Here is a 22,102-nt window from a genome sequence, read left to right on the forward strand (position 1 = left end):
TATTATGAAATATTTTTTGTCCCCACCGGACACACACACAAGCTCAGGCCTGGTTTGGGTGGAGCTGTGGGTGGATAGTCCCATTAGAGAAGTTCTACCCTTTTGGCACAAATCCTCCCTAATCGGGATGTGTACAGTTTAAACTATGGGAAAGCCATGTTTCTGCTTTCCATTTTCACTGGAAATGTTCTCCATTGTACATCCCTATTATCGTCTAAGTAGATTGTGTCAAATAAATCAGAACTCCCAGGAAAGCATGACAGCTGTATTGACAGAAAGTCAGCTTTCCATCATTATCATCCTTGTTTAATTTCCCCTCACTCTCATCATGGTCCATCGTCATTGTTTATCCCCTGGCTTAAAGGTATGTCAAAGCCAACATGTCCCGAATTCAATATAGGTTAAACAAAGGTTAAAATAATTTGAAGTGTAGTTTGGAATGGATCACAAGAGAGGCTGACAAGCACAGCAGTTCCCACAAAATGATAACTTACAGCAAACTATATATGAATGATTATTAAAGAGCAAGGCACCAATACTAGCATATAATAGATACGCATTGTATACAGTACATGTGTGGGCTCTCTGTTTTCATCCAGCTATATTGCTTGTTTGATGGGAGGGAGCTACAGCAATCGCGTCTACATCACCATGACGATTAGCCTTTCCACAGTGGGCCACTTAAACAGACATAATGAAAACACTGTCACAGAAGGTTAATGTGCTCTCCATCCAACTGCATTAAGTGTGTCTTAAGTGTTAGTGTGTCTCTAAGATGGACATGTTTAGTCTGGTCTAATGCAACGGAATATCCATGTCTGAGGTCACTCACCCATAACGACATCAAATACGCTGACCCATATCCTTCCCTAATCACTAACACACCATCATAATAAATACATTCTACCCCAAGCCTGAGCTTGGTAAGTGATTGAGGCTGTATCTTTGTGTACTTTGCCTTGGAGCTTCTTAGCGGTCAACCAAGAGAATGTTTTTATCCTGCGTTATTAAGATCTTGAAATAAAGCAGTGATAAAGGCACAATGCAGTGTCAGTATATGAATCTGTTTCATTAAGGTGCATAGATAGAGTCCACATCCTCCTTATCCTACATAGAGCAGTAGAATTCCAATCAATATATACATGGTCCCGTGTGGCTCAGCTGGTAGAGCATGGCTTGTTTGACGTCAGGGTTGTGGGTTCAGCTCGCACGGGGGACCAGCATGAGAAAAATATGTATTTGCTTTCCTGTAAATCTGTCTGGATAAGGGCATCTGCTAAATTACGAATATTTATATGTATGTTTCACTAAATCTACGTTTAACACTGAATGTCCGTATCCACTATACCAGACCATAGCCTCCTCCTATAGCACTACACTCTTAGAAAAGGGGTTCTTTGGAGATGGAGATGGTTCTACCAAGAACCGTTTTGATCAGAATAACCTTTTTTGAAAGTCAAAGGTTCTTTGATGATTCTTTGGAAGGCAAAAAGGGTTCTACGTAGAACCATATATATTATTTCCCAGCATGGTCTGTTGCAGGGAGATTTTAAGAATGGTTTGTTTTACTGTAATATCTGTGTTTTTTGCATGTACATTGATTGGTTGATTACATTTATGCTACACAAAGATACATAGCATACAGTTTTCTAAACTAGTCCAATATGTTAGTAATTGGATTTATTGCACCTGTTACTGAGATGGTGGTTCAAGTTTAAATGATTGAGGTACTCTCAGGAGTTTTTTTTTACCTACCCTAGCAGTCAGTCTGAATGCAGGTTGTGAGTAATTAACAATTCCACTTGTTGACTAATCTTAACTCTAGCTGGATTCCAAGAAGAATTACACATCACTTTGCAAGCCAGCATAATGTGAATTGCAGGCCTGATGTGGCCTGTAAACCAAGAGATTTCTAACACAACTGTATTAGAATATAACTAGGCCCTCAAAGAAAGGCCTAATGACATATGTATTGTCGTAAATAATACAAATGTAAAGGATGATACGGCTGCTGGAACTGTACATAGACGGTTCTGGGAAGAACCCTCCAAGGATAAAAGGGTTCTCGGTAGGACCCTTCATACAAGGTCCTAACCAGAACCCTACATAGACGGTTCTAGGAAGAACCCTCCAAGGATAAAAGGGTTTTGGGTAGGACCCTTCATATAAGGTCCTAAGCAGAACCCTACATAGACGGTTCTAGGAAGAACCCTACTTAGAGGTTCCTAGATAGAACACTCTGCAAAAAGTTCTAACCATCACCAAAAAGGGTTTCCCAATGGGAACAAACTGAAGAAACCTGTTTTTTTCTAAGAGTGTATTCAGTGGTTAAATGAGACAGGTGCATTATTGCACGTTTATACATGGCAGTGTGCCACTGCGCTCAGCTACATGAATGCCCATGAATAATCGCCTCCACTAGCACCAGTGCTACTTCAGAAACATGGTGCACTCACTAAGAAAGCAGACACACAAAGGTGGAAAAAGGATTCCAGCAACCGAGTACCCGCCCATGTTCACCCAGAATCAATAGGGAAAGAAACCATAGCTTCTTTACACATCTTTACACCAAAATACCTAGCCTTATCATTGACCTTAATGACAGCATGCAGCCTCTCATTAAATGAAGCAGCTTATCATCACCTCTACGGTGGAAAATTGAAAGCACTTCTAATGATACAGATATCTGTGGACACGTCCTGACCTTAATGACAGTCTGATATCAGTGGGTTGACCTCCACAGGCTAAGGAGGTAATGACTGGTTGAGCCTGCAATCGAAAATTAGAGATGAAAATACAGACGAGAGAGAGAGAGAAACTGTGTGCCCTGAGAAATGAGTTCACTCTGCCTGTGTATCAGCAGGGGTTGGAGAGAGGAGGCCTCAGCCCATGTGCTCAGCACAGGCAGCGGACTAAGTGCCAGGATGCAATATAGGCTACACTCTTAGAAATAGTGGTGACTAGGAATCCTAGAAATCCTCAAAGAACCCCTGGAGTTCCTCAAGGAACCATTGCTAGTCAATAGTTCATATTTACACCTTCGATTATTTGAGGGGTTCTTGGAGGAACCTTTCATGTTTCAATGGGTTCCTGGAGGAACCCTGGAGTGGAGGTGTGTTTTTCTGGGGGCGTGGCTTTCATATTTTCTTTTGCCCACCTGTTAAGAGTAAATGTCATTCCTGTGCATCTGTTCTGTTGAATTGTCATCCCATATTAAGGCTGAACACTGATAGTTTTATAGGTTCAATGAGCTGATCTGAAGTTGGTATAGTTACCATTTTATTATTGTATGTATTCATTCAAATGAATGGGGTTCCACGATGAACCCCACCCCCTATGGGGTTCTTGGAAGAACCTTCTGGGGACAATTTTCAGTACCCCCAGAAGGTTCTTCAAAGAACTTTGAGAATCTTAGAAGAACCCTTGTTGAACCCCTAATTTGTAGTGTAGGACTGACTGACTACTGGGTGGAACAGGCCACCTGAACAGCAGATGAGAATTACACATAGCAGACCACAACAGTGCAAAAAGGTTTGCATACATAATGCAGAATTATGTATGGAATAAAGTTACAATTTACAACCTGAGGTTATTGTGCTCTGTAATTAGCCATATTAGGTTTTCCACGTAGGCAGGTCTTTGTCCTCCCTTTGCTGAACCCAACAGGCCCAATTAGCCCTTTCATCTCCTGAGCAGCAGCAGAGAGATCAAAGCAGAGAGAAAGTGTCTCCTCAGGATTCTCATCTCATTGATCTACACACAGCGATGCAGCTAAATTCAGCTGCCTTCAATTATTAATGCAGGAAGAAACTGACTGTCGCGAAGAGCTGTGCTGCCTGCCTGCACTGTATGGGGTTGGGAACAGGTCCCTTTTTGTCGTTGAGGGCTACACTGTGTCTGAACTGCTGCAGTAAACATTGTGTAGCGGAGGTGGTTCGGTGAACAATGGTCATATGACGAGCAACCTTGCCTTAGTCCTGAAGACTCATGTTAGCTTGCACAGTTTATGCCTACTGTAAGGATTAGCTCACAAGCACAACATGGTATTGAGTTGTGCAGATGTTACAGGATCAAAACCTGGGTGGTCACAACTGTACATAGAAATTGTGTAACATCCCACTACAAGACGCATTGAAATAGAAGCATCCATCCAACTACAGTACATCAGACTCTAGTAGGCAGCTAATTGCCCATTTACAACTCTAATTTCATTCTCTCTTTCACATTTTGAAGTTATCTCACACACACACACACACACACAGCCTGTGTGAAACCTGCTCTCCATTCAATAAAAAAATACACTAAAGGGATACTACATTACAATAAAAATAACAAACTTCCACAACAGGCAACACACACACTCATACACACACACACACTTTATTGCCAATAAAAAGGGACATTGGACAAGGACATTGCTTTTCTCTCTCTCTCCCTCTGTCTCTCCCGTGTCAGTGATTGGGATGGAGTTCAAATGCAATTTTCATTATAGGCGGCAGGGTAGCCTAGTGGTAAGAGTGTTGGAGTAGTAACCAAAAGGTTCAATTCCCAGAGCTGACAAGGTACAAATCTGTCATTCTGCCCCTGAACAGGCAGTTAACCCACTGTTCCTAGGCCATCATTGAAAATAAGAATTAGTTCTTAACTGACTTGCCTAGTAAAAAATAAAATAAAAATAGTTTTCTATGTTTATGGTTCTTATCCTCAACCATTGCTTTGGTATTATGGATGACATTCAGCATCTGAACTGGGGCACTGGCAATAATCCTGGTCACCTATCTTTCTATTCTAATTTTTCAACATGAAAGACCTTCCTGTCCATATATTCCAGCATGCTATTGTTATCTCAAAAGAGAAGCCCACTGTAGTCTGCTCACCTAGTGCTTTAAGTTCAAATGTGAATTCCATAAACTTGAATACCCCCTCGGTTTTCAAATCACCTAGAGGGCTTGGGCTGTTCCACTATAGCAACCAAGGCCCATGTAAGTCAGTATATAACATTCCATCACTGGTTACTCAGAGAGTTCCTCATATTGAAATTGGCTGTGGCCTCAGGCCCAATGGGCCTAACTTTGGAAAAGTTATTTTAATTTCTACTCCATCCTCTGTTACTAATAGGGACAGACCAAATTGTGCAGTTCTATGCAATCTTATAGCCATACCAACTATATCAATATCAGACAGGGCCTGTAACCACCTATTGAACGTAGCTTGTTTGAGATGGAGACCACATGTGTCTTTAAAATCTTAAAGGACCTGGGTTGATGCATCTGAAAAGCTGACTTTCTAAACTGGATTACATTAAGATTTAGGCTATGCAGACAAATCCAGACATTCTGGTGTTGACTGAAACTTGGCTCTCTGGGGACATTCTGGACACTGATATTAATATTGAGGGTTATAATGTGTTCAGTGATGACAGACAGGGTAGAGGTGGTGGAGTGGCCATTCTTATAAAAAATTATTTCACTGTCTCTTTACTGAAATCCATTTCCCTTGCCAAAATAATGTAGCCAATATCTTTAAGCTTTTGTCTGGGGAAGAATGTATCCATAACTGTTATAGGGGCCTTTACCATCCTCCCTCGGGAAAACCTTTGTGCACTCGAGGAGTTAACTAGTTTATCTTCTTTTATTCAATCAGAATGTATTATTATTATTATTATTATTGGAAATTGCAGGCTTCAGACAACCTAAAAGACATGTAATGATCAAAACTTAACCCAGTTTGTGACTTGCCTACACAGCCCAAAGTCAACTCTGATTGATCTTATTTTAATGAATACACCAGAGAAATATGTTTCTATTGGTGTCTTCGCCCAAGACATTAGTGACCATAAGCCTTGTGTCACCGCAAAGAGGAAGTTCAAAAACTTCATTGAACAGGCTTTTTTACATGATCGTTATTTTAGTGACCTTGATTGTATTTCAGGTATCCCTGAACCTGATTTAGCTTTGTGCCTTTTTGCAAATGTCTTCAATACTTTTGTGGATAATCATGCTCCCTTCAGAAAATAAAGAGTTAAAGGTAGATGAAATGCCTGGTACACTCCGGAATTATCAGAACTCATTCTGCTTGGGTCAAGGCCAGGAACACAGGCTTAGGCCCGGACTGGCAAGCTTTTAAGCAACTGATGAATCCCTGTGTAAGTGATCCAATCACAAAGGCTCAATCTGATTATTATGTAATCACTCTTTTGGATTCTAATGGCAGCCAAATTCTGGAAAACTGTCAAATCCCTGAAGGGTTCTACTTCCTCCTCTCTGCCACAACAAATGAATTCAGACACTGGCCTCAAAAAAGGTCATCATTGATGAATTACAGTGGCTTGCGAAAGTATTCACCCCCTTGGCATTTTTCCTATTTTATTGCCCTACAACCTGGAATTAAAATGGATTTTCTTTTTGTAGAGCCACCTTTTGCAGAAATTATAGCTGCAAGTCTCTTTGGGTATGTCTCTATAAGCTTGGCACATCTAGCCACTGGGATTTTTGCCCATTCTTCAAGGCAAATCTTCTCTAGCTCCTTCAAGTTGGATGGGTTCCACTGGTGTACAGCAATCTTTAAGTCATACCACAGATTCTTAATTGGATTGAGGTCTGGGCCTTGACTAGGCCATTCCAATACATTTAATTGTTTCCTCTTAAACCACTGGTGTTGTTTTAGCAGTATGCTTACGGTCATTGTCCTATTGGAAGGTGAACCTCCGTCTCAGTCTCAAATCTCTGGAAGACTGAAACAGGTTTCCCTCAAGAATGTCCCTGTATTTAGCGCCATCCATCATTCCTTCAATTTTGACCAGTTTCACAGTCCCTGACGATGTAAAAACATCCCCACAGCATGATGCTGCCACCACCATGCTTCACTGTGGGGATGGTGTTCTCAGGGTGGTGAGAGGTGTTGGGTTTGCGCCAGACATAGCATTTTCCTTGATGGCCAATAAGCTCAATTTTAGTCTCATCTGACCAGAGTACTTTTTTCAAAGTGTTTCGGGAGTCTCTCACATGCCTTTTGGTGAACACCAAATGTGTTTTCTTATTTTTTTCTTTAAGCAATGGCTTTTCTCTGTCCACTATTCCACTCTTGCCCAGCTCTGTGGAATGTACAGCTTAAAGTTGTCAGATGGACAGATACTCCAATATCTGCTGTGGAGCTTTGCAGCTCCTTCAGGGTTATATTTTGTCTCTTTGTTGCCTCTCTGATTAATGCCCTCCTTGCCTGGTCTGTGAGTTTTGATGGGCGGCCCTCTCTTGGCAGGTTTGTTGTGGTGCCATATTATTTCAGTTTTTTAACAATTGCTTTAATGGTGCTCCGTGGGATGTTCAAAGTTTCTGATATTTTTTTATAACCCAACCCTGATCTGTACTTCTCCACAACTTTGTCACTGCCCTGTTTGGGGAGCTTATTGGTCTTCATGGTGCCGCTTGCTTGGTGATACCCCTTGCTTAGTGGTGTTGCAGACTCTGGGGCCTTTCAGAACAGGTGTATATATAGTGAGACCATGTGACAGATCATGTGACACTTAGATTGCACACAGGTGGACTTTATTTGGTTGCACCAGATCTTATTTAGGGGCTACATAGCAAAGGGGGTGAATGCATATGCACGCACCACTTTTCCATTTTCCATTTGTATTTTTTGAAACAAGTTATTTTTTTCATTTCACTTCACCACTTTGGACTATTTTGTGTATGTCCATTACATGGAATCCAAATAAAAATCCATTTAAATTACAGGTTGTAATGCAACAAAATAGGAAAAACGCCAAGGGGGATGAATACTTTTGCAAGGCACTGTAAATCACAATTTTATTTAAGCGGGCTCTCTCTTTTAAATAACTTCTAAGTCTATTCACAATGATATTGGGCTGGATACTGATAGACGAAACTTGCTGAATGATTAGAGAAATTATAGTCAAAGCTTTTCTTTTAGGCTATTTACAGAAAAATAAGTCCTGGATGCTTTGCTAGCAATAGACAATAAATAATAACAATAAATCCACAGGGACCGAACAATTGGTTCCCAGTCTGCTTAACTGTGCAGCGACCATCATTGTTGGCTCAATAACCCACATTTTTTAATTACCATTATCAGGAAATATTCCAAAATCATCTCGTGCTGCCACTCCAAAAGGGCGGGATAGTAGAGATCTTAATAATTATCGTCCCATTTCAAGGCTTCCTTTTCTAGCTAAGATTCTTGAATCCTTGGTAAATGCACAACTTTGCTTTTTTATATCTGAGAAATGTATTTATAATATAAATCTATCGGGTTTAGGCCTGGGCATTGCACTATTACAGCAAACACTTTAGTTGTTAATGATCTTGTCAATGCTTTAGACACAAAAGCTCTGACGAAGGCCTTGAGGCCGATATGTAGAGCTTAATAAAGAGCAGTGATACTAGACAGAGCAGTGTGCGGGTTTCTTATTTTTTCTCATCTTATTCAACTGTTATCATGCACCTGCAACAAAGATAGCTCAGATGAGCGAATGCTTTAGACACTAAAATTAAATGTGCTGCTTTGTTTGTGGACCTGTCAAATGCTTTTGATAATGTTGATCATGCTATTTCATTAAATAAACTGTCCTCGATAGGTCTGAGCTCTGACGCCTGTTTATGGTTTCATGATTATCTTAGTGACAGAACTCAGGCCATCTGAATTTATTGAAGTATATAAAGGTGTCCCACAGGGGTTTTCGTCAATATTTATATAAACACCATTGACACCATCAATCTGTTAAAAAAATTCAATTTCATCTATATGCGGATGATACTTTTATGTATGCTATTGCCCCAACTGTGTCAAAACTACAGTCAGATTTTATAGCAGTGCAGGAATCCCTTGCTGATTTAAAACTTAAAAATAAATACATTGTTTCAGATGAACTACATGTTCACTCATTAGGTGGTTCTCCAATCGAACGTGTTCCCGCATATGAATACTTTGGCATTTGGATTGATATGGATTTGACGTTTAAAAACATATAAATGAGCTGGTTAATTAAGAAGCTAAGATTTACAGATGGCTTGTTTTAAATAAAAAACCTGATTGTGCCTTTCTCTAAGCATTGGTAATCAGATTATTCAGTCTGTAACGGCTTTCTAATGGTGAAGGAGAGTCGGACCAAACTGCAGCGTGTCTATTGTGATTCATCTTTAATAAACAAACGTAACACACAACAAAACACTAACACTACAAAAACGAAAACCGAAAATAGCCTATACAAGTGTCTACTAACCTGATTGAGAACCACTTCATAGACTCTCCTAGAACACCCCACTAAGCTACAATCCCACTATACACACATTCCAAAATCCCAAGACAAAACACACCACAATACAAAAACTCTATGCCACACCCTGGCCTGACCCAATACATGAAGAAAACACAAAATACTTAGACCAGGGCGTGACACAGTCAACCTTTCTTGATTTACCAGGTGGGTTGAAGCTTTTCCAACTGTTCAATGTGATGCTAAAACGGTAGCAAAACTTCCGGTAAGGGAAATTATCCCTAGATTTGGTATTCCGGAAGTTCTTTCTGCAGACAATGACACCCATTTCACACAAGATGTGGTTGCACAGGTGGCTGCCCAATTGGGGATAGATTAGAAGTTAGTTTTTTATCTACCACCCACAAAGTAACGTGATTACTGAGAGGGCTAATCAAACCATAAAAGGGGGGCTTGCCAAAGCATGCCACTCCACAGGAACGTCATGGGTAGAGTGTCTCCCCTTAGTCTTGGTGAAAATGAGCAAAAGTATAAACCGCGGAACAGGGCTTAGCGCACATGACCTCTTAACTGACCGTCCAATGAACGTTCCTTTACACAGACCAATGACTTCAAAACTGACTGACCTGACTGCACTGGGTGATGATTTGGGTAAACATATGAAGGAACTAACCCATGCTGTTAGATCTTTGTATTCTCAATACAGGAAGGCCCAGGAAGTTCCAGAACAGGGTGACCCAGACAGCCTACCTGTTGACGTTGGAGAATGGATCAAGCTAAAAGGTCCACAAACTAAAATGGAACCACCCCAGATGGATGGGTCCATACCAGGTCATCGCAGCAATGCTCACAGCAGTAAAGGTTTAGGAGCGCCAGGAGTGGCACCACCTATCACGCTGCCAAAAGACGCCCCAACCATCATAACAGATAAGAGTGCACACCCAGACCCAGATGTTGTTACACATGACCACTATGGTTACATTGTCAAAAATAAAACTTGGGCTAAACCATTGAGGTACATGTTTTTGATACTTCTTTTCATCCACTAGCAGCCTCTGTTGGGGGGAATAGAGATCCAAAGGAATCAATTGAAAACCAGTAACCAATGGGTAAAAATGGTTCAGAACCTGAGCCGACAAGCCACACCTAGTGGTTCGTATGTAGTAATTTTTCACAAACTCAGTCAGAATGAATTGTTTGGATAAATTGTAGTCACATTGCTAAGTACGTCTATCGCATGCAGTGTCCTCTCATACATCCTCCAACAAGTTAAGACAGCTAGGAATCAACCCAGATGCATCCAATTATATGTCTCCAAAGAGTATTCCACCACGATTAACCATACTATTGGCTCTCATAAGGTTTCTGGTCAGTTTACCAATCCATGTGCCAGAATGAGAAATATACTCCCCAGTAATGGGTCCATCCAGAGCCTTAGTCTAGGACCCACCCTTATGTTTAGGGGTAGTAAGTATGCCTCTAAGTTATATAATGTCTCCTCTGCTATTGAATGTCCTAAATATCCCATTCATCCACTGCCTTTGGCAATTGGAAATAACAAGAGAGAACCTGTCTTGAATAATTTGAGACCTGTAACCGAACCCTAGCTTTGTCTTTGTGGTAGAGGTAGTGTTACCATGGGCGTTTCAGACAGCTGTAGGTGTTACGTGGGTGTGCCACCAACTACCGAACCTTCCCTTAATATGAATTATGCATTAACCTTCTCTGACTCTAAAACTGGAATACCGATATCCGTTATAGGGTTATAGGGATTGAGAGCTCCTAATGGGTTTATGTGGGTTTGCGGTGACAATGGCTTCTTAGAATTGCCTAATGTGTGGGATGGTTGCTGTTATTTAGGCCAAACTCAAATTCAAGTCGCAACCATACCCCTGCTGACCCTATTGAAGACTAAGCCTAACTCCACAGCGCACCGTAGTTTCCATGTGAAATGAGCAATGGCAGATAATGGCTTGGCTAGTAGATTTTCTCTTAGCAATGGTGAACCGTTCGAATTGGCACTCTTCCCAGGGGTTGGAATTAAAGTGTTAGGTGATTGGATTAACAACATCACCATGCAGGCCCATATGAATTTGACTATTGCTGGTTTTGCCCTTCTTTCTACTGATGTTCAGAATCTTAAAGCTGTTACAGCCAGGCTATGCATTAGACTACATCCTGGATAAGGAGGGGGGATATTGCCGGACCCTAAATTATATTTCCCCCACTGACTGTGTTATGCTTCTCCCTGACTCCTCTGATAATATGACTGAGATTTGGAAAGAATTAACAGTTGGCTGACACCTACACCCTCACAATAGAAGACTCCTGGTTCCTTTTTGGGTGGTTGAAAGATAAACTAGGACATTTTGGATTGAAGTTGTTTTCATAAGGCCATGCCAGGCATGTTTATGCTTCATGATTCTCATCCCCCAGACCCTTATTTCTATCCTCAATCTCCTGAGGATTGCTTGCAATCTAATACACCTTTTATGTATGATTCTTATAATTACTATACTTGAGTTGCTTTGCTTTTGTTGAGGCCTGGTAGCCTCAAAGGGGGGAATGAAGAGGGTTAAACCAAGGCCTTATACCTTTTAAGGGGTTAATAAATGATGTTATGATAAAACGTAAGGTCTCCTCTTAAGGAGACCTCTGTGTGTGTGTGTGTGTGTGTGTTAAAACCTGTTGTTGAGTGGTGTGACCTTCAGACACTATCAGAAGGCAACTACATTCAGACTTCTCCTTTCTGGATCCCACCATGGTTATCTGGTTTTCTGAGGTTGCCACAGACCTGATGAAACCAGCCCCCTGTCAGAAGATGCTTACACTCGTTCACCTTGTCATGACCCTATACTTGTGATGAAAGGTCAAGTTTTGGTCAAAGAGTTTTTACTTGCTGATAAGATGGTTCCTGCTGTCAGGGGGAGGTCAGATTTATTAAAATGTTGTTGCCAGGGAAAGTTACGTAAGGGTGATTGGGGAGGCTATATGAGTTACTGGATGTCTTAGACATTTTGCAGAACTTGGGAAGAAAGTATCATATACTGAACTCTGTACCAACTTCTGCCTCCAAATTGTATTGCTAAAGAAGTCTTTTTTAATACTTAAAAAAAATAGTCTGTTTCCTTTCCATTACTAATGCATGTTTGATAATTATATAGACCTGATCATTTGTTGAAGAAATTTACCTACCTTGTCACAACACAACTGATTGGCTCAAACGCATACATTTTTAAGAAGGCACACCTGTTCATTGAAATGCTTTCCAAGTGACTACCTCATGAAGCTGGTTGAGAGAATGCCACACATGTGGTTAACTGTCATCAAGGCAAAGGGTAGCTATGTGAAGAATCTCAAATATAACATATATTTTGTTTTGTTAAACACTTTTTTGGTTACTACATGATTCCATATGTTATTTAGTAGTTTTGATGTCTTCACTATTATTATACAATGTAGAAAATAGTCAAATATAGAAAAACCCTTGAATGAGTAAGTGTTCGAAAACTTTTGACCGGTAGTATATACAGTTGAAGTCGGAAGTTTACATACACCTTAGCCAAATACATTTGAACATAGATTTTCACAATTCCTGACATTTAATCCTAGTAAAATGTCCCTGTCTTAGGTCAGTTAGGATCACCACTATATTTTAAGAATATGAAATGTCAGAATAATAGTAGAGAGAATTATTTCTTTCAGCTTTTATTTCTTTCATCACTTTCCCAGTGGGTCAGAAGTTTACATACACTCAGTTAGTACTTGGTAGCATTGCCTTTAAATTGTTTAACTTCTGTCAAACGTTTCAGGTAGCCTTCCACAAGCTTCCCACAATAATTTGGGTGAATTTTGGCCCATTCCTCCTGACAGAGCTGGTGTAACTGAGTCAAGTTTGTAGGCCTCCTTGCTCGCAAACACATTTTCAGTTCTGCCCAAAAATGTTCTATGGGATTGAGGTTAGGGCTTTGTGATTGATGGCCACTCCAATACCTTGACGTTGTTGTCCTGAAGACATTTTGCCATAACATTGGAAGTATGCTTGGGGTCATTTTCCATTTGAAAGATTCATTTGCAACCAAGCTTTAACTTCCTGACTGATGTCTTGAGATGTTGCTTCAATATATCCACATAATTCCTCATGATGCCATCTATTTGGTGAAGTGCACCAGTCCCTCCTGCAGCAAAGCACCCCCACAACATGATGCGGCCACCCCCGGGCTTCACGGTTGGGATGGTGGTCTCCGGCTTGCAAGCCTCCCCCTTTTTCCTCCAAACATAACAATGGTCATTATGGCCAAACAGTTCTATTTTTGTTTCATCAGACCAGAGGACATTTCTCCAAAAAGTACAATCTTTGTCCCCATGTGCAGTTGCAAAACGTAGTCTGGCTTTTTTATGGCGGTTTTGGAGCAATAGGTTCTTCCTTGCTGAGTGGCCTTTAAGGTTATGTTGATATAGGACTCGTTTTACTGTGGATATAGATAATTTTGTACCTGTTTCCTCCAGCATCTTCACAAGGTTCTTTGCTGTTGTTCTGAGATTGATTTGCACTTTTCGCATCAAAGAACGTTCATCTCTAGGAGACAGAACACGTCTCGTTCCTGAGCGGCATGACGGCTGCGTGGTCTCATGGTGTTTATACTTGCGTACTATTGTTTGTAAAGATGAACATGGTTCCTTCAGGAGTTTGGAAATTGCTCCCAAGGATGAACCAGACTTGTGGAGGTCCACAATGTTTTTTCTGAGGTCTTGGCTGTTTCCTTTTGATTTTCCCATGATGTCAAGCAAGAGGCACTGAGTTTGAAGGTATGTCTCGAAATACATCCACAGGTACACCTCCAATTGTCTCAAATTATGTCAATTAGCCTATCAGAAGCTTCTAAAGCCATGACATCATTTTCTGGAATTTGTCAAGCTGTTTAAAGGCACAGTCAACTTAGTGTATGTAAAACTTTTGACGTACTGGAATTGTGATACAGTATATATATATATATATATATATACAGTTGAAGTCGGCAGTTTACATACACTTAGGTTCGAGTCATTAAAACTTGTTTTTCAACCACTCCACAAATGTCTCGTTAACAAACTATAGTTTGGCAAGTCGGTTAGAACACTACTTTGTGCATGACACAAGTAATCTTTCCAACAATTGTTTACAGACAGATATTTTCACTTATAATTCAGTGTATCACAATTCCAGTGGGTCAGAAGTTTACATACACTAAGTTGACTGTGCCTTTTATTCATTTCAAATTCTTAAAATAAAGTTGTGATCCTAACTGACCCAAGACAGGGACATTTTTACGAGTATTAAATGTCAGGAATTGTGGAAAACTGAGTTTAAATGTATTTCGCTAAGGTGTATGTGAACGTCCGACTTCAACTGTATATGTGTGTAATATGTAGTTTAGTTATAATGTATATATTTATGGTGTATATACAGGGCACATTTGTAAAAGAGACCTAGGTCTCCATATGTCTTCCGTGATCAAATAAAGGTTAAATAAATCAATCAAATATGTCTCACTGATTAACTGAGCCTATCATCCATCCATGGGACTATGTACTGCGTGTGTGTGTTTGCATCCCCCAAAATAAAATGTCAAAATAATTGATTGTATATCTATATGTACAGTATGTCCTGCTCAGACAGTGTTGCAAAAGTCTGTTATAAAATCAGATAAGAGGTAAGGCTCTTTCTCAAATCTGGCATGAAACTTTTCGACCGAGAAATAATAGAGACTGTTGCACAACTGCAAAACAATGAACGTTATGCAACTGAGCACTAAGCAATTTAGAAAGAAGTTCATCTTTATTGTTCCCTGGGGGGGGGGGGGGGGGAACAGGCAATATTTAAAGCATGTGATAACATGTGATAACAAATTCTGTTATGACATGTTTAACATAAGTAAATTGATTACTTCTTGCCATGTCTCTACAGATACTTAGTTTCCCAAATCTGGTATGAAAAAAATCTAATAAATCCTGTCCACACTAATTCCATAGACACAGTATATCAATATTGTGTAACGTGATGGCTGGTGACAAATCATTCTGTTTTTCCTGAAGCTTACAAAATGGACGCCGGATTTGGGAAGGTTGCATTGTAAAGAAGCAGATTATAAACATATGAATACTTTGGGAATCCATCTCATGGTGTGTCCACACTCAAAAAGATTAATTAAATCAGCACACTAGGCCGAAGGTACAGGGCCTCTCCAGTAGGATTGAATAAGCTTTACAAAGCAGTCTGCATGAGACAGGGAGGGGTGGAGAAAAGGGTGGCTACAGTTAGTGGGCTATTAGGCCAGTCTTTTGACAGCATATTCTACTCAGTTGACTTGTCATCATGCATTCTTGAATGTTCCATCCATGGAATCTTGCCTCTCATAATGAATTGCTATTCTATTTTCTGAGATGCATCTAAAGAACATGAATAGTGTCTGAAGCCTAACAGTTAAATGTATGACTCCACGTGTGGTTCTGACAGGGGTATATCTGGGCCCTCAACTGACAGCTACTGACTCCCTAATTTAGCAATGGAAACATTGGGCATAGGACATTTTTTTTATCTTAACTGCAGAAATGTCTAAAGTACATGGAGCTGGTACCTCCCAAACATAATGTGAGCTGATCTTTGCAAGATTGTCCCATGCCTTGTCGGTCATTTGTAGCAGAGTTACAAATTGTCTACTTTACCAATAAGATCACCCTCCACTAGGCTACCTACGGCCGTCATTGTAAATAAGAATTTGTTCTTAACTGACTTGCATAGTTAAATAAAGTTTCAATAAAAATGACTAAACACAGTTCATGACTTCATCATCCTGTGTCAGTGAGTCATTATGAGGACATGGAAGTGAGTCTATTCCAAAGCCAAACTCTTAGTTCAGTTATTTAAACCTTCCCTGGTTAAATCATGGGGATACAGAGGCGATTGGCAGGGATTCCTGCAGTAGCCAGCCATGCCGGCCAGTTGTGACGTGGGCCAGGGAGGCTGCAGTGAATCCTTTGGGAAATGACATTAGTGTGAGCAAAGAGGAAGTGGGGGTTGGATGGGACATCCACACCATGAACCATTCTACCATGGTGAACTCCATTAAGACAGTGTAATCAGGTTTAAAATGAGTGTTCAATTTAAATGAAGTGCGCCCACTATTTTCCCTCAGACCCTCTAGTTTCAACATTCTCGCTGTATCTATTACTGTACCAGTAACACTGCAAACCAATACTGTATGACCTCTGGCTTCGTTTAGCTATATTCTTTATCATTTCTATCATCTCACCATGATAACAGCACCTTCTGGCCTACAGGCCACATAACTGCTCATGGGTCAACCAATCATGGTTCATACTAAACATGATGACAATTAAATATTTGAAACTGGTTTCAACAAATCTGTCCTGAATTCAAACTTCATGGAGGTAGATTGTGCAATGCAATTGCATGGTTTTGGCAAGAGGTGCAATACCCTTGTTGCTTGCTGTTTGGCTGCCAAAGATTTCAGGTAAGCAATGAATCCATCCCCCCTTTAAAGGGGCAAACTGAAGTTGCTACATACATTTTCTGATTTATAAATGAATGATATGTACCCATTGATTCTTGAAGATTATAACTTATAAATGCATCGTGGACTGGGATATGTTCTACATAGCGTCGGACAATAACATCGATGACTACGCTGATTCGGTGAGCGAGTTCATTAGTAAGTGCATCGGTGATGTTGTACCCACAGCGTCTATTAAAACATTCTCCAACCAGAAACCGTGGATTGATGGCAGCATCCACGCAAAACTGAAGGTGCCAACCACTGCTTTCAATCAGGGCAAGGTGACCGGAAACATGACCGAATACAAACAGTGTAGCTATTCCCTCCGCAAGGCAATCAAACAAGCTACGCGTCAGTATAGAGACAAAGTAGAGTCGCAATTCAACGGCTCAGACACGAGAGGTATGTGCCAGGGTCTACAGTCAATCACAGACTACAAAAGGAAAACCAGCCCTGTCGTGGAACACGATGTCTTCATCCTCAAGAGCATGCGCAGACCAGCTGCCTGGTGTGTTTACGTACATAATCAATCAATCCTTATCCCAGTCTGCTGTTCCCACATGCTTCAAGAAAGCCACCATTGTTCCTGTTCCCAAGAAAGCTAAGGTAACTGAGCTAAATGACTATCGCCCTGTAGCACTCACTTCCATCATCATGAAGTGCTTTGAGAGACTAGTCAAGGACCATATCACCTCCACCCTACCTGACACCCTAGACCCACTCCAATTTGCTTACTGCCCCAATAGGTCCACAGAAGACACAATCGCAATCCCACTGCACACTGCCCTAACCCATCTGGACAAAAGCAATACCTATGTAAGAATGCTGTTCATCGACTACAGCTCAGCATTTAACACCATAGTACCCTCCAAACTCCTCATTAAGCTCGAGACCCTGGGTCTCGACCCCGCCCTGTGCAACTGGGTCCTGGACTTCCTGACGGGCCGCCCCCAGGTGGTGAGGGTAGGTAACAACATCTCCACCCCGCTGATCCTCAACACTGGGGCCCCACAAGGGTGCGTTCTGAGCCCTCTCCTGTACTCCCTGTTCACCCATGACTGCGTGGCCATGCACGCCTCCAAATCAATCATCAAGTTTGCAGACGACACTACAGTGGTAGGCTTGATTACCAACAACGACAAGACGGCCTACAGGGAGGAGGTGAGGGCCCTCGGAGTGTGGTGTCAGGAAAATAACCTCACACTCAATGTCAACAAAACAAAGGAGATGATCGTGGACTTCAGGAAACAGCAGAGGGAGCAGCCCCCTATCCACATCGACGGGAGAGTAGTGAAGTTGGAAAGTTTTTTAAGTTCCTCGGTGTACACGTCATGGACAAACTGAAATGGTCCACCCACACAGACAGCGTGGTGAAGAAGGTGCAACAGCGCCTCTTCAACCTCAGGAGGCTGAAGAAATTTGGCTTGTCACCAAAAACACTCACAAACCATTACAGATGCACAAGCGAGAGCATCCTGTCGGGCTGTATCACCACCTGGTACGGCAACTGCCCCGCCCACAACCGTAAGGCTCTCCAGAGGGTAGTGAGGTCTGCACAACGCATCACCGGGGGCAAACTACCTGCCCTCCAGGACACCTACACCACCCAATGTCACAGGAAGGCCAAAAAGTTCATCAAGGACAACAACCACCCGAGCCACTGCCTGTTCACCCAGCTATCATCCAGACAGCGATGTCAGTATAGGCGGGGACCGAGAGACTGAAAAACAGCTTCTATCTCAAGGCCATCAAACTGTTAAACAGCCATCACTAACATTGAGTGGCTGCTGCCAACATACTGACTCATCTCTAGCCACTTTAATAATGAAAAAATGGATGTAATAAATCACTAGCCACTTTAAACAATGCCACTTTATATAATGTTTACATACCCTACATGACTCATCTCATATGTATATACTGTACTCTATACCATCTACTGCATCTTGTCTATGTCGTTTGGGCCATCGCTCAATCATATATTTTTATGTACATATTCTTATTCATTCCTTTACACTTGTGTGTATAAGGTAGTTGTTGTGAAATTGTTAGGTTAGATTACTTGTTAGATATTACTGCATGGTCGGAACTAGAAGTACAAGCATTTCTCTGCACTCACATTAACATCTGCTAACCATGTGTATCTGACAAATAACATTTGATTTGAGCTCAGTTCAAATGTTGTACTCCATCAGAACCCAAAATATCAGCTTGTTTTACTCCAATGTTTCTAAACAAAGTCAATGTTAAACACTTTATAGCCTCTATTGTTTGTATATAATGTATGTTCAGTCCTTGCATCCATAGCTCTGTCTATGAATTTGGTTAAATTTCTCCAGCCCCATCCCTCTGCATTTTACAGAAACAGGGGCTATGAGAAGGCTTTGTTATTGTTTCAACTGCTGACTGCCTCTTTAAAAAAATATAGGGAAATGGGAGGTATTGAGAGTTGCAGTTTCTCTACCCATGGCGTATTTCATTCATTCCTACCTGAATAAAAAATAATCCGTCAGGCCTATAACTGCTGCAATTCAAAATGCGCACTGATGTCACTGTCAGAGTGCAGTAGTTTGTTGGTAGGCTACTTACTTTCTCTTGTATTCATCTCTCTCTCGTTTGACTTTAGCCAACACATTATACAGAGCTCGTATTTCTGGGGTGATGGTATCGATTTGGACCCCAACACCGTCCGGATGATTCCAGGATACACCAGGGCCCTGGAGAGTCTCATAGCGCTCTCCGTGTCTTCTCACGTGCGTGAAACTCCAAATGGTACCAGGTAGTCGGGATTCAGTAGAGTCGGTTTGGACAGCTACTTCACGAGTGTATACTTGGTATCGTTGTTGATCCAAGGCTTGCTGCAGTTGGTTCTCTAATAATTTGTTTCTCCGCTCTAATTCATGAACTTTGGCAAGAAAACAGCGAAACCGCAGGTTCAGAGTCTTCAGGACATGAATATTGGACCCCAAATCATTTCGAAGCGCACTGGTTACAGCGCCCGTCCCAGCAGTGGACATACCGCTGACAGGAATTGTATCAATCATAGCAGCAGACGAAGAATCAAAAAAAGAGTTCATCATACTGGTAAACATACAAATGATAAAAACCTTTTGTTTTTTGTTTTGCTACATGAATTGAACAATAAAACCGATCATATCCTCCAAAATGCCAGTTCTCTAGGTAGTTTCTTATGATGTGGCTCCTTGAAATTAGATTGACGGGGCAGTTGAAGGTGATGGACCTTCGCTGTCCTCAAACCTCCAGAAAACACCTTTTCCTATTGGTAGGCTATCCACAAACATATAATCTTATCAGTCCAGATCTCTGGCGCAACGGGAAAGTCTCCATCCTCCTCTGTTATACGCAGGAATATGACACACCGTGCGTTTGCCTCTGCTTTTTCAGATGCTGCTGATGCTGTAGGCCTATGCGCTCAGTTTCTCCCTTTCCCATTCTCTCTAGACACACTCACTGTCTTTGCTCCTATTCGCGTTTCTTTCTCCGGACTCTGGTACCGCGGTGTGATGACAGACTAGTCTACAGCCCTACCCCTGCCTCTTTGTGGCGCCGCTGGGTCATTCAAGCAAACTGCTAAACTGGGCACTGTATGCATCAACCCTCCCATTCTCTGTCACGTACCCTCACGTGCAAAAACACAAGCACGCGCGCACACACAGTACTCCCAAAATGCATAGGCCTTTCAAAGAATGTCCTTAAGTGGACACAATTTGTTATTTCAAGGTAGGCTTGTCTAATTCGTGGGCTAATATGTCAATTTTAGGAACTGTATTTTCTCTCATAATTCTGTGCTTTGGGCTTCAGAGCTCCCAGTCACCCTGTGCAGAAAACACATTGTTAAAGTTTAAAATTAAGCAATAAAATATCATTAGTATTATTTATTTTTTTACTTTGCAAGTCAGTTAAGAACAAATTTTTATTTACAATGACAGCCAAGGAACAGTGATTTAAACTGCCTCAGGGGCAGGATGACAGAATTTTACCTTGTCAGCTCCAGGCAGGGATTCGATCTAGCAACCTTTCGTTACTGGCCCAATGCTCTAAACACTAAGCTACCTGCCTGTATAATGTTGTCCTAAAAAAGATGTGTGATAGATCCCACTGGACACAGACATCAATTCAATGTTGGCTACCAAATCAAATCAAATCAAATCAAATCATATTTTATTTGTCACATACACATGGTTAGCAGATGTTAATGCGAGTGTAGCGAAATGCTTGTGCTTCTAGTTCCGACAATGCAGTGATAACCAACAAGTAATCTAACTAACAATTCCAAAACTACTGTCTTGTACACAGTGTAAGGGGATAAGGAATATGTACATAAGGATATATGAATGAGTGATGGTACAGAGCAGCATACAGTAGATGGTATCGAGTACAGTATATACATATGAGATGAGTATGTAGACAAAGTAAACAAAGTGGCATAGTTAAAGTGGCTAGTGACATAAGAATGCAGTCTGATCTAGAGTACAGTATATACATATGCATATGAGATGAATAATGTAGGTTAAGTAACATTATATAAGGTAGCATTGTTTAAAGTGGCTAGTGATATATTTACATAATTTCCCATCAATTCCCATTATTAAAGTGGCTGGAGTTGTGTCAGTGTGTTGGCAGCAGCCACTCAATGTTAGTGGTGGCTGTTTAACAGTCTGATGGCCTTGAGATAGAAGCTGTTTTTCAGTCTCTCGGTCCCAGCTTTGATGCACCTGTACTGACCTCGCCTTCTGGATGATAGCGGGGTGAACAGGCAGTGGTTCGGGTGGTTGATGTCCTTGATGATCTTTATGGCCTTCCTGTAACATCGGGTGGTGTAGGTGTCCTGGAGGGCAGGTAGTTTGCCCCCGGTGATGCGTTGTGCAGACCTCACTACCCTCTGGAGAGCCTTACGGTTGAGGGCGGAGCAGTTGCCGTACCAGGCGGTGATACAGCCCGCCAGGATGCTCTCGATTGTGCATCTGTAGAAGTTTGTGAGTGCTTTTGGTGACAAGCCTAATTTCTTCAGCCTCCTGAGGTTGAAGCAATACCACAGCATTTTGCAGCGGTACGCCATCCCATCTGTTTTGGGTTTAGTGGGACTATCATTTGTTTGTCAACAGGATAATGACCCAACACACCTCCAGGCTGTGTAAGGGCTATTTTACCAAGAATGAGAATGATGGAGTGCTGCATCAGATGACCTGGCCTCCACAATCCCCTGACCTCAACCAAAATGAGATGGTTTGGGATGAGTAGGACCGCAGAGTGAAGGAAAAGCAGCCAACAAGTGGTCAGCATTGTGGGA

The 22,102-nt window shown here is 41.4% G+C and overlaps 1 protein-coding gene across 2 annotated transcripts in view; it reads right to left on the bottom strand.

The window, feature by feature from the left end:
• LOC115139021 (intermediate filament family orphan 2-like) overlaps positions 1–20,355 on the bottom strand; it is a 66,269-nt gene extending 45,914 nt beyond the window's left edge. For both annotated transcript variants that reach the window (XM_029676207.2, XM_029676200.2), the window contains exon 1: positions 19,381–20,355. In XM_029676207.2, the coding sequence (XP_029532067.1) occupies positions 19,381–19,883 (503 nt within the window). In that variant the 5' untranslated portion in view covers positions 19,884–20,355. The remainder of the gene's footprint in view (positions 1–19,380) is intronic.
• Positions 20,356–22,102: the final 1,747 nt, after the last annotated feature.

Source organism: Oncorhynchus nerka, linkage group LG2, assembly GCF_034236695.1.
Source record: "Oncorhynchus nerka isolate Pitt River linkage group LG2, Oner_Uvic_2.0, whole genome shotgun sequence".
In the NCBI taxonomy this organism is placed as follows: domain Eukaryota; kingdom Metazoa; phylum Chordata; class Actinopteri; order Salmoniformes; family Salmonidae; genus Oncorhynchus; species Oncorhynchus nerka.